Source organism: Oncorhynchus nerka, linkage group LG3, assembly GCF_034236695.1.
Source record: "Oncorhynchus nerka isolate Pitt River linkage group LG3, Oner_Uvic_2.0, whole genome shotgun sequence".
Classification (NCBI taxonomy): Eukaryota; Metazoa; Chordata; class Actinopteri; order Salmoniformes; family Salmonidae; genus Oncorhynchus; species Oncorhynchus nerka.
The window spans coordinates 57,714,259-57,727,000 of NC_088398.1; the positions used below are offsets into that span (position 1 = coordinate 57,714,259).

At 41.9% G+C, this 12,742-nt stretch overlaps 1 protein-coding gene across 5 annotated transcripts in view; it reads right to left on the reverse strand.

The window, feature by feature from the left end:
• Positions 1–6,756, reverse strand: part of sestd1 (SEC14 and spectrin domains 1) — a 38,838-nt gene extending 32,082 nt beyond the window's left edge. For 3 of the 5 annotated variants that reach the window (XM_065013707.1, XM_029637388.2, XM_029637360.2), the window contains exons 1-5: positions 5,601–6,618; positions 4,028–4,080; positions 3,791–3,868; positions 1,499–1,607; positions 621–711 (exon numbers count right to left, since the gene is read on the reverse strand). In XM_065013707.1, coding sequence (XP_064869779.1) covers positions 621–711; positions 1,499–1,607; positions 3,791–3,845 — 255 coding nt within the window. In that variant the 5' untranslated portion in view covers positions 3,846–3,868; positions 4,028–4,080; positions 5,601–6,618. Of the gene's footprint in view, positions 1–620; positions 712–1,498; positions 1,608–3,790; positions 3,869–4,027; positions 4,081–5,600; positions 6,619–6,642 lie in introns of those variants that run through there. The other 2 variants (XM_029637378.2, XM_029637369.2) reach the window with 2 other exon arrangements.
• Positions 6,757–12,742: the final 5,986 nt, after the last annotated feature.

A 12,742-nucleotide genomic window follows, 5' to 3' on the forward strand; every position in this document is an offset into this window, starting at 1 on the left:
TCATGCCCGCATCTGCTTCTCACTCGGACATATGCTCCTCTATACTGCGCTAATTAATCATTACACTCATGAATATTCATTAGGATCCTTATAAATAGAGAGTGGTGGGTTTTAAAGGGTTAAACCTACTGAACATTGTTAAATAGGCCATTGGGAACAGAACACATCATGTTAAAGCATTTCTACATCCTCACCCGCCACTAGTCTTTTTCTAATACAACAAAGCAAGGCATCGTCTTCTTATCTAGCCTGGGTGTGTTATAGCAGACTGCATAGAAACAGTCAGGAGAAAGTAAAGTACAACAGAGACAATAGTGACTGACTGACCTACATGAGTCATCATGCTGTCAAACTGTAGAGGATGTTATTAGTACTCACTACTGTACATATGACTGTAATCCTCTATACATTGCAAATGCAGTAGGAGATAAAGACTGCAGATTGAAATGAGGTGTAGGTGCCATGTTTTTGACAGGCGTTCCTCCGCTTGATACACAGAAATATGGACCTCTCGTCTCAATGCAGTGTGGGGTAAACCGTGCTTTTATCCTAAAAGGAACACTGTGCTGATTCTCTGTGTCCTACCAGCAACATGAACCCCTTCTTTTATCAGTTCCTACCTGCAACATCAGTACCACAGTCTTCACGATGTTCCACTGTGACTTTCGTCCGTCCACGATGACTGTGAAGCCTCTTGCTTTGCACTTGTCACTGAAGAGAGAAGACAAGAGAAATATGGTGATTGTGTGTCTACCTGTAATAATGTGTGCTCTTGTTCCATGAATTTGACACCAAGGATCCCAGTATAGGTCAATAGAAGACATCAGATACGTAGATGAGGAAAGCATCCCACTGGGAACCCACAACCGTAGCGCCATGTTCTTACTAACTGAGCCAGACAGGACCATAAAGCCGAGATGAATACAGATCAGAAATTGTGTGATCATTATGCAGAAGTCACAAGCTAACATAGCATGATCTTCCTTAACTTTTGGTCTTCTCTCCCACACCACACCCACGTAGCAGAAGTAGCTCAATCCAAATAGAATACAGTCTAATGAACGTCCAATACTGTTGCTATGCAAGTGCATTTTCAAAAGCAATGGAGCCAAAATCCCTTTTAGAGGCCTACAGATCAATATGAGAATAATAGAATGTCAGCCAGATAAAGGACAGGCTCTGTGCTCACATTCCATGGGCTAATAAAAGTAGACCACCTTAACAAGCAATGCTCTCTGCCTAATTAAATAATAGTGGTAAGTATTTCCAAATCAAGCTGCTGTGTATGTGGTATTTGGACATGATGAATACAATGATCCATTGAACTGTAAATAATAAAGGACCATGATTTATTTATTTATTTTTAAGGATTGTTTGAAGGATCTACTAGAACATGCTCCCAAAAAGCATGCTATCCAATTGAAACCCCAGTTGAATGTATCTAGATCTTTATAAGTCAGTGGTGATAATACAGTGTGTGCCAGTGATTGATTCTTGCCTGGGGATGCCGAGGAGATAGTCCAACGTGGAGCTGAGCTCCTCCATACTGGTCTGTTCTGTACATAGTGGAATGGTTAGGATCAGTCCACTGCGTCTGTCCTTGCCTCCTGTGAATGTGAAACAACCAGAACAATAACTGTTATTCCTCTTTATTTATACAGATTAGTCTCACTGAGATAAATGTTATTTTGCAAGAGAGACCTAGTGTATCTACCGTAGTGGGCGTACCCATGAGTGTGCCAGTCAAATTTCCATGGTCAGAGGTTCCAAGGCCATTTTATTCCTTCTAATTCTATGGTATCTACACTGATTCACCGTACAAGTCATTAAACAATCAATTTTCAAAGAATGCACACTAAAAAGTGTGTATAAATAGGACTGTGTGTAAATAACAGTCATATAATGGTAGACTTTGGAGAAGGTCGGGCAGAACCAAGTATTCCAAGTACGGCCGGCCAAGAATCATCTGTTAAAGGAGTAGTGTCTTGTAAACGCCACGGACAGCGGTAATGATGGAGGGAGCTCTGCCCCTGGATGTGTACCAAATTATGCCCTAGTCTCTATGTAGTGCACTACTTTTGACCACAGTCCTATTGGCCTTGGTCAAAAGTAGTGCACTATATACGGAATAGGGTCCCATCTGGGACATACCCTCTGACTCAAAAGCTCCTGCTACATCGTTTTGTTCCTCGTAACACATCTGTATAATGATAAGGGGATGAACCAAAGGAGTCTCTAGTGCCACATGTCAGGGTTAAAGGAGCAAAAGCAACAGTATTCTCGTCAAACTTAGTTTTGTGTCCACTAGGAGTCAGTGACATAAAAGCAACAACTATTTGTCAAAGTCAGTCTTCTTTCAAGCCAGTGTTAGTCAGGTAGTCAGATTTCATTCAGGGAAGTGACAAAGTAGCTGCTTTGTTCTTTCTTTTATATGTGTAAGACTCTAAACACAGGAAACCACATAGTTGATTGTTGTGATTTTCCTGACAGGAATCTGTGTCTATTGGAGACTTTTACTAGTCTAGAAAAAAACTAACTAACAGAAGTCTTTAAATTATGCTCACCGGCACATTTCTTTATTTTATTGTCTAAACTATTATTTTGCCAAAATGTGAAATTGGATCTCAAGAGAAACCCCATTTACTCTCAAACTAAACGTGTGTGAGTGTATGCAGTACAGCAGCTCAATCCAAAACATTGTTCTCTTTGAAGCAAACAAGAAAGAAAATCCATATTTATCAATTTGTGAAATTAACTATTAGCTAGTATTTCATTAGACTTTAGTGTAACAAGAATAAAGATCTATTCTAATGCCACAAGCATTCATTTTGTTGTGTATCTAGTACCTAGTAAGTCAATGAGACCTTCAACAGTATCTGAACACAGAGTCCCTCCCTGACGCAGCCCTGGTGCTGTGACCTTCAAATCAGCATCATCAACAAGATGAGAAACCTCATTCTGTCAGCAGCAGGCAGGACAGAACAGAACAACAGGCTATTATCACGACACACTGCCTGCCAGAGCCAAGAATAGAGAGGGGGGTTTATCAGACCACCCAAGGACTCGCTACTAGACTCCTAGACCAAGGACTAACACTACACTCCTAGACCAAGGACTAACACTACACTCCTAGACCAAGGACTAACACTACACTCCTAGACCAAGGACTAGCTACACTCCTAGACCAAGGACTAACACTACACTCCTAGACCAAGGACTAACACTACACTCCTAGACCAAGGACTAACACTACACTCCTAGACCAAGGACTAACACTACACTCCTAGACCAAGGACTAACACTACACTCCCTTCAGAGGCTAGAGAGGGATGATGAGCACACCAATAACACAGCAACTTCAAATGGTTGTTCCCTTGCACACCTATAATGATTAAGCAACTTGGTGAAAATGAGAGCTAGATGTGGGGTACACACAAAGCTTCACAATCCTGGGAATTATACGAGCATGCATAACTTCAAGTTACTTTTTAGTGAACTCTGCCTGCCTCCACTTCCTTGATAATGCTGGCTCTCACTGCTGTACGCTTATTTCACTGACTGGGAATGTTCAATAAGCAGCACAAATAGTGCTTGAGCCAGTTGCACGAGGACAAAGGTAAAGTAGTAATAGTAGATTCTGGCACTACTGTTGGGCATTTCTATGTAAAGATGATCACTGGTAAATGTAATGTTAAGCTTAGCAATGTAAATGCAGTGCGGATCATTCCAAGAAGCCATCTCTGTCAACAGTAAAGATAAACAGCTTTGACTGACTGGAGGATATTATTACCTGACAAGAAGGCTAGGCGTTTCTTCAGAATGGGCAGTATGTTGGTAGCCTCCATACTGGCAAGTTCCCCCCTGCAGTCTGAAAAGTAAACATATAGGTTATAGCAAAGCAGGTGATGCACATAATAATCATTAGATGATCACACACAATTCACACACGCATACAAATTAGCATACAGCACTGTCATCCCTGTCAATTACAAGCCAACTGACACAACGAAACACCAAGATGCTTTACCTTTCTAGAAATCAAAGGTACCTCTCTCAAACATTTCCTTCTGGGCCCATGTTCTGTAATGAGGACAAAGATATAAGAACAAGTCAACACTATAGATAAGTAGCAACTAGCTCAATATTGACAATCGTATTGACAAACAAATCATCCACTAATAAGGAATCAAGACATACCTTATTACTATGTCAGAACAAAAATAATGTCCAAGAACCATTTTGTTAGTCTATGGTATGAGGCTATGAAGAATGACGTGTGAACTGTTGTAATATATTCTATTAGCCTTAAACACAGTAATAAAATGGCTTGTTTTGCAGTATTGGGAGGATTACCCATCTGGACTGTCTTGTCTTAACTGAACGATACATAAACCACTGCAGTACATCATCATATCATTTTGGTCAAATCTGTTCTCAGCATATTTTTGAATTCCAAACACAGCCGAATGATAGATTTACATGGTCGCTGGCCAAAACAGTGTGGGGAAACATTTGAAACCCATTAGTAGATTGCAATGCAGCAAACTCTGACCTACTGCACAGTAATGAGCCACCCACTGGCATATTAGCATTGATTGTCACAAACTGCACCCTATTACCTACAACGCACACTACTTTTGACCAGAGCCCTATGTGCACTTGTCAAGGTAGTTCACTACATAGTGAATAGGGTGCCACTTGGGATACCCTGGTTTAGTGTACATATCTCTCACAAGCTTTCATGTAGTGCATCTGAGTTATTCAGGCAATTATACAAACCATAATAACCATCTATTATTCAATAACCTTATCCTGGAGTCATGACTAAGTAGCTATATTTGTAGGAAAAGTTAGGGTTGCTTTTCTTTCCTGGAAAGTTGGTGTCTTTGAGCTATTCTAGATCAAATATGTTTATGATGTGTAGTTCAAACTGGCTACTGTAATTAGCCACTGGTGAATAGTCTTACGCAGTACGAAAAAGTACTCAAATATATGCACTCACTACTGTAAGTAGCTCTGGATAAGAGTGTTTGCTAAATTACTCAAATGTACCCATTCTCACACTCCAGGAATAAATAGGTATTCCTATTTGGAGGCTGTAATTGATGACAATAACAATGCTACTTATTGTGATGGACAAAAATTATGTTATTTATTATATTTCAACATTAGACTACTCCAAAAGCATTGCGAATATGTGGCTACAATAGTTTTCACATGCTTCGAAAGTAGAGTAATTTGATATTGGTGACATTTTCAATGACATGGCCACGATGCATAGGCTACGTATGCAAAGGGAATTTAGGAGCGAGGACAACACTAGGTATGGTTGACAATAATCAACAGACATAACTATATTTCATACATTTAGGTTAAATTCCAAGTTCCGATATGCTCGATATTATCCTTATGTGGTGGCAAATCATTACAATTGTTTTTATAGTAGGCACACAGCAGGCACGAGACAAAAGCCCTAAAATCGAAGGACCCACATCCCTGGCCTTCTCATCACAAGAGCTCTTTAAAACAAATCGTAATTGTAAAATCCTTTATACATATTGTAATGTATGAAAATGATAATCTATGTCCCATTTGCTTACCCGTGCTGAATAAAAATCCGCGTTCGTATCACTTTGTAGCGGTAGCACGAGGTTTTCCCCAACTGACTACACTTCCAATGGAAGCAACGCTAAACTGTTATAGTGAGCAGGCTATTATGCAGACACAATGACCTATATTCCTGAAACTGAATCCCGTGTTCGCAATATAATCCTTGTATGAAAATTATACCGTTTGTTGCGGCCAAAGGGACGATTTCCTTCGTACCTCAGACGAAACAGGACGAATTATGTATGTATCATTATACGACGTTGAATCAATGTAGTCTGTAGGAGGAGTTTCTATTGAAAAATTCCAGTTTATCTGACCGAGCTCCACTGATTTATTGGACGGTAGGCGATCACATCTGTAACATCTTTCAACGCTTAGAACTCGTTAGAAAAAACATTGTATAGTCAAAAGTTACAACTCCGCCATATCTATACTGGATTGTTATTCAAATATGGTTTGTTTTCAGGGGGCTGGACTGTTACTACGGAGGCAACTCCCAAACGGACAATACATGCAATAGAGCGCCCTCCGACATATGTGAAGCTAGCCACAATAAAGATGATCCATAATAGTGGCATTTGTGGTTCGCCTTCAAAATAAAAGGCACTATTTGAAAGTTAATGCAAATAGATAGATAGTGGAATCATGCCATATTTGGACTAGATAATGCTAAACAACGTTGGGAAGATGTTATATTATTTAATCAAAAGTTAATTTGAGAGAAAAAATACAAATCTTCAGAGTAGTAGTCTACTCAGCGACAACTACATAACACAATTGTGAAGAGTTTACAACAGGTGGAAGGGCGAGAAGGAGTTGAACGGAGCCCTATGTCAGTCACACCAGCTCCCATGCTTGGCATTCATACTCCAATGCCAGCTGCTCCTGGTATTTTAGGTCCTTAAAGGGCGCTGCAAAATTTGCACGGCGATGGGGTACGGAGCTCAATTTGACATCTGTGTGACTATGGAGACTCCGCCATTGCGTCGCACCCTTTTCCGAACACATTTTCGGATCAAGCATAAAACGCACCACATGGTCAATCCCAGGTGTGCATTGGCCATGTAGCATTTATGGTGATATGGCCTTTGCAGATGTCGGGGCATTCATATTTCGTGCGCTTCGCCGAACAGTACGGAGCTGTTGTGAAGGAAGTTGTCAAGGAAGTGAGTTTGTGTTTATACAGAATCCCCACCCACTCCTACCGTCAACCAATCATGTCAATGCGGAACTACACTGAGCTATGCAGACACTCAGCCTTCTAAAAAAAAATGGGAGGCGCACGGCAATGCGGTATGGAGCTCAATTTGGCCTCCGCATGCCACCAGACTCCAATTGTGTCACACTCCATATGGAGCCTCCAAAAACATTTTGGATCAAGCATAAATTGGCTTTTACCCAGTCATTGCGATGTGGGAAGTGCATTACAAAGACCCGAAAGTGACATGGTTTTAGTAATTTGCTAAAGATAATCTTCAAATTGTGAATATCACTTATGTCATGTGTTTATGCAACTAGTAATGCTTTTTTAAGCATTTATCTGAGTCCACTTCAACAGACAACCTAAGGCATGGAGAAGTTATTTTTTTGTTTTAATATATCTTTTATATAATATTATATATTTTTTCTACCCAATTGGTTGTTACAGTCTTGTCCCATTGCTGCAACTCCCGTAAGGACTCGAGAGAGAGAGAGGCGAAGGTCGAGAGCCGTGCGTCCTCTGAAACACAACCCAGCCAATCTGCACTGCTTCTTGACACAATGCCCGCTTAATATAGAAGGCAGGCCCGCCACAGGAGTTGCTAGTGTGTGATGGGACAAGAACATCCCTGCCGGCCAAACCCTCCCCTAAACCAGACGAAGCTGGGCCAATTTTGCACCGCCCCATGGGTCTCCCGGTCGTGGTCGGCTGCGACAGAGCTTAGACTCGAACCCAGAATCTCTAGGAGCACAGCTAGCACTGCAGCGCAGCACCTTCGACCACTGTGCCACTCAGGATGCCCATGGAGGAGTTCTTTAAACTATTTTCCTGCGCGATGGATGGACTGCTATGCGGATGACACACAGCTGAACATTTCAATGAAACATGATTGCCCTTGCTAGAAGCCTGTGTTTCAGACATAAGGAAGTAGATGGCTGCAAACGTTCTACTTTTAAACTTGGACAAAACAGAGATGCTTGTTCTAGGTCCCAAGAAACAAAGAGATCTTCTGTTGAATCTGACAATTAATCTTGATGGTTGTACAGTCGTCTCAAATAAAACTGTGAAGGACCTCGGCGTTACTCTGGACCCTGATCTCTCTTTTGACAAACATATCAAGACTGTTTCAAGGACAGCTTTTTTCCATCTACGTAACATCTGAAACGTTCTGTCCATAAATGATGCAGAATAATTCATCCATGCTTTTGTTACTTCTAGTTTAGACTACTACAATGCTCTACTTTCTGGCTACCCGGATAAAGCACTAAATAAACTTCAGTTAGTGCTAAATATGGCTGCTAGAATCCTGACTAGAACCCAAAAATGTGATCATATTACTCCAGTGCTAGCCTCCCTACACTGGCTTCCTGTTAAGGCAAGGGCTGAGTTCAAGGTTTTACTGCTAACCTAGAAAGCATTACATGGGCTTGCTCCTATCTATTTTTCCGATTTGGTCCTGCCGTACATACCTACACGTACGCTACGGTCACAAGACACAGGCCTCCTAATTGTCCCTAGAATTTCTAAGCAAACAGCTGGAGGCAGGTCTTTCTCCTATAGAGCTCAGTTTTTATGGAATGGTCTGCCTACCCATATGAGAGACGTAGACTCGGTCTCAACCTTTAAGTCTTTACTGAATACTCATCTGATTGAGTGTAGTCTGGCCCAGGAGTGTGAAGGTGAATGGAAAGGCTCTGGAGCAACGAACCGCCCTTGCTGTCTCTGCCTGGCCGTTTCTCCTCTCTCCACTGGGATTCTCTGCCTCTAACCCTATTACAAGGGCTGAGTCACTGGCTTACTGGTGCTCTTCCATGCCGTCCCTAGGAGGGGTGTGTCACTTGAGTGGGTTGAGTCACTGACGTGATCTTCCTGTCTGGGTTGGCGCCCACCCTTGGGTTGTGCCGTGGCGGAGATCTTTGTGGGCTATACTCGGCCTTGTCTCAGGATGGTAAGTTGGTGGTTGAAGATATCTCTCTAGTGGTGTGGGGGCTGTGCTTTGGATAAGTGGGTGGGGTTATATCCTGCCTGTTTGGCCCTGTCCGGGGGTATCATCGGATGGGGCCACAGTGTCTCCTGACCCCTCCTGTCTCAGCCTCCAGTATTTATGCTGCAGTAGTTTATGTGTCGGGGGGCTAGGGTCAGTCTGTTATATCTGGAGCACTTCTCCTGTCTTATCCGGTGTCATGTGTGAATTTAAGTATGCTCTCTCTAATTCTCTCTTTCTTTCTCTCTCTCGGAGGACCTGAGCCTTAGGACTATGCCTCAGGATTACCTGGCATGATGACTCCTTGCTGTCCCCAGTCCACCTGGCCATGCTGCTGCTCCAGTTTCAACTGTTCTGCCTGCGGCTATGGAACCCTGACCTGTTAACCGGACGTGCTACCTGTCCCAGACCTGCTGTTTTCAACTCTCTAGAGACAGCAGGAGCAGTAGAGATACTCTTAATGAAGACATTTACTCCTGAGGTGCTGACTTGTTGCACCCTCGACAACTACTGTGATTATTATTATTTTTCCATGCTGGTCATTTATGAAAATTTGAACATCTTGGCCATGTTCTGTTATAATCTCCACCCGGTACAGCCAGAAGAGGACTGGCCACCCCTCATAACCTGGTTCCTCTCTAGGTTTCTTCCTAGGTTTTGGCCTTTCTAGGGAGTTTTTCCTAGCCACCGTGCTTCTACACCTGCATTGCTTGCTGTTTGGAGTTTTAAGCTGGGTTTCTGTACAGCACTTTAAGATATCAGCTAATGTAAGAAGGGCTATATAAATACATTTGATTTTATTTCATTTCACGGCGATGTCATTTACAAAATAGCCCCCAACACTCTTCTCAGCAAACTGGATGTAGTCTATCACAATGTCATCCGTTCTGTCACCAAAGCCCCATTTACTGCCCACCACTGCAAACTGTATGCTTTCGTTGGCTGGCCCTCACTACATATTCGTCGCCAAACCCACTGGCTCCAGGTCATCTATAAGTTTTTGCTAGGTAAAGCCTTGCCTTATATCAGCTCACTGGTCACCATAGCAACACCCACCCGTAGCACGCTAGCAAGCTCCAGCAGGTATATTTCACTGGTCATCCCCAAAGCCAACACGTACTTTGGCCGCTTTCCTTCCAGTTCTCTGCTGTCAATGAATGGAAGGAATTGCAAAAATCACTGAAGCTGGAGTCTTATATCTCCCTCTCTAACTTTAAGCATCAGTTGTCAGAGCAGCTTACCAATCACTGTACCTGTACACAGCCCATATGTAAATAGCACACCCAACTACCTCATCCCCATATTATTACTTACCCTCTTAATCTTTTGCACCCCAGTATTTCTACTTGCACATCATCATCTGCACATCTATCACTCCAGTGTTAATGCTAAATTGTAATTATTTCGCCTCTATGGCCTATTTATTGCCTACCTCCCTACTCTTCTACATTTGCACACACTGTACATGGATTTTTTACTTTTTCTATTGTGTTATTGACTGTACGTTTGTTTATGTGTAACTGTGTTTGTTGTTTTTGTCACAATGCTTTGCTTTATCTTGGCCAGGTCGCAGTTGTAAATGAAAACTTGTTCTCAACTGGCCTACCTGGTTAAATAAAGGTGAAATAAAATAAAAAATAAAAAAGGTTTACACCTGTTGTAAGATACAGTATCTGTTTTCTTGCATGGGCTGTGTCGCAATCCACTGCATCCGCCTATGTCAGCCTTCCTCATCTGCGGAGGAAGTTGGCTGAGCTACAGTAGTATTTGTCAGACCATGAGCCATCCTGAAAATGGGTCTTCTCAGGAAAACAACTGTACCGTCCGAATGGTTTGGCCTACACAACTAATATGACCACTCTATGGGAAGATGATAATCTCACAAAGGAAATATGAGACTGTCGTCTGAAGCTAACCAATACAAATTAATAGAAGTATGGAGGTAGTTTTGTGCCAACAAAAATAAGGAGTTAATTATGTGTAAAAAAAATATTAAAAAATAATTGAGCTTTATTATATCTCCTAGAGGACAGACACTTCAAAATCTTATTCCTTATGATACATTTTTTGAATCTGTTATTCAATCAGTGGAGGCTGCTGAGGGGAGGACGGCTCATAATAATGGCTGGAACGGAGCAAATGCTTGATGTATTTGATACCATTCCGCTGATTCTGCTCCAGCTATTACCACAAACCTGTCCTCCCCAATTAAGATTCCACCAACCTCCTGTGTAATTCAATGTGGGTCTATGGGCTATAGTAGTAAAGGGCAAATTCAAGATTTTATCAAATCATTTCCTTTTTTGGGATACCTAAAGGGGTCCTAAAATTCTAAATCAAATAGCTAAATGATCGATGGCATGACCGTCTTAAAACAATTCCATATGTTAGCTTTGTAGAACCCTCCCCCCAATGGCTTAGACTTTTTATATTAAGGCTACCTCACAACAAAATTAACACTGTCGGCCTGTACATTTTGAATGGCTAATGCTTCGAACACACTGACAGCATCATTGCATTTTGGTACATTCATTTACAATGTAACACTGTGTTTGCCTTGCAGCATTGCGCTGCAGAGGCAGTTGCAGTGCGTTCGGTGTGGTGCAGATGTTGGATTTATCAAACGCATGCGTCAAACTATGTGTATACGGCTTGACAGAAATGGCAGCAGAAGGTGAATGTTGATTTCTTTGTTGCATACATATCCAGATGATGCTGAGTACTATTTTCTGTCGGTGTGTTCGAAACGTAACAATAGCAACAAAGAAACAAACTATTGATAACTATGTCTACTTGAACACAGAGTAAAACTGTAAATTAAAGTTAATTGGATCGCCTATGCATTGAATGCAGTGGGATCCTCATCTCATTTTAGGGTTGGATTTAGGCCTCAGGGTTGGCATACATTTGAATTGAAGGGAATCAAATCAGGTATACACAGTTGAAGTCGGAAGTTTACATACACTTAGATTGGAATCATTAAAACTCGTTTTTTTCTTGTTAAAAACTATAGCTTTGGCAAGTCGGTTAGGACAACTACTTTGTGCATGACACAAGAAATGTTTCCAGGAATTGTTTACACAGATTATTTCAAATCAAAGTTTATTTGTCATGTGCGCCGAATACAACAGGTGTACACCTTACAGTGAAATGCTTACTTACAGGCTCTCACCAATAGTGCAAGAATGATATTAGGTAAACAATAGGTAAGTAAAGAAATAAAAAACAATAAAAAGACAGTGAAAAACAGTAGCAAGGTTATATACAGTAGCGGGGCTATGTACAGTAGCGAGGCTATGTACAGTAGAGAGGTTATATACAGTAGCAAGGTTATATACAGTAGCGAGGCTACATACAGACACTGGTTAGTCAGGCTTATTGAGGTAGTATGTTCATGTAGGTATTGTTAAAGTGACTATGCATATATGATGAACAGAGAGTAGCAGAAGCGTAAAAAGAGGGGTTGATGGGTGGTGAGACACAATGCAGATAGCCCGGTTAGCCAATGTGCGGGAGCACTGGTTGGTCGGGCCAATTGAGATAGTATGTACATGAATGTATAGTTAAAGTGAATGTGAATATATGATAAACAGAGAGTAGCAGCAGCGTAAAAGAGGGGTTGGGGGGGCACACAATGCAAATAGTCTGGGTAGCCATTTGATTACCTGTTCAGGAGTCTTATGGCTTGGGGGTAAAACTGTTGAGAAGCCTTTTTGTCCTAGACTTGGCACTCTGGTACCGCTTGCCATGCGGTAGTAGAGAGAACGGTCTATAACTGGGGTGGCTGGGGTCTTTGACAATTTTTATGGCCTTCCTTTGACACCACCTGGTGTAGAGGTCCTGGATTGCAGGCAGTTTAGCCCCAGTGATGTACTGAGCCGTACACACTACCCTCGGTAGTGCCTTGCGGTCGGAGGCCAAGCAATTGCCATACCAGGCAGTGATGC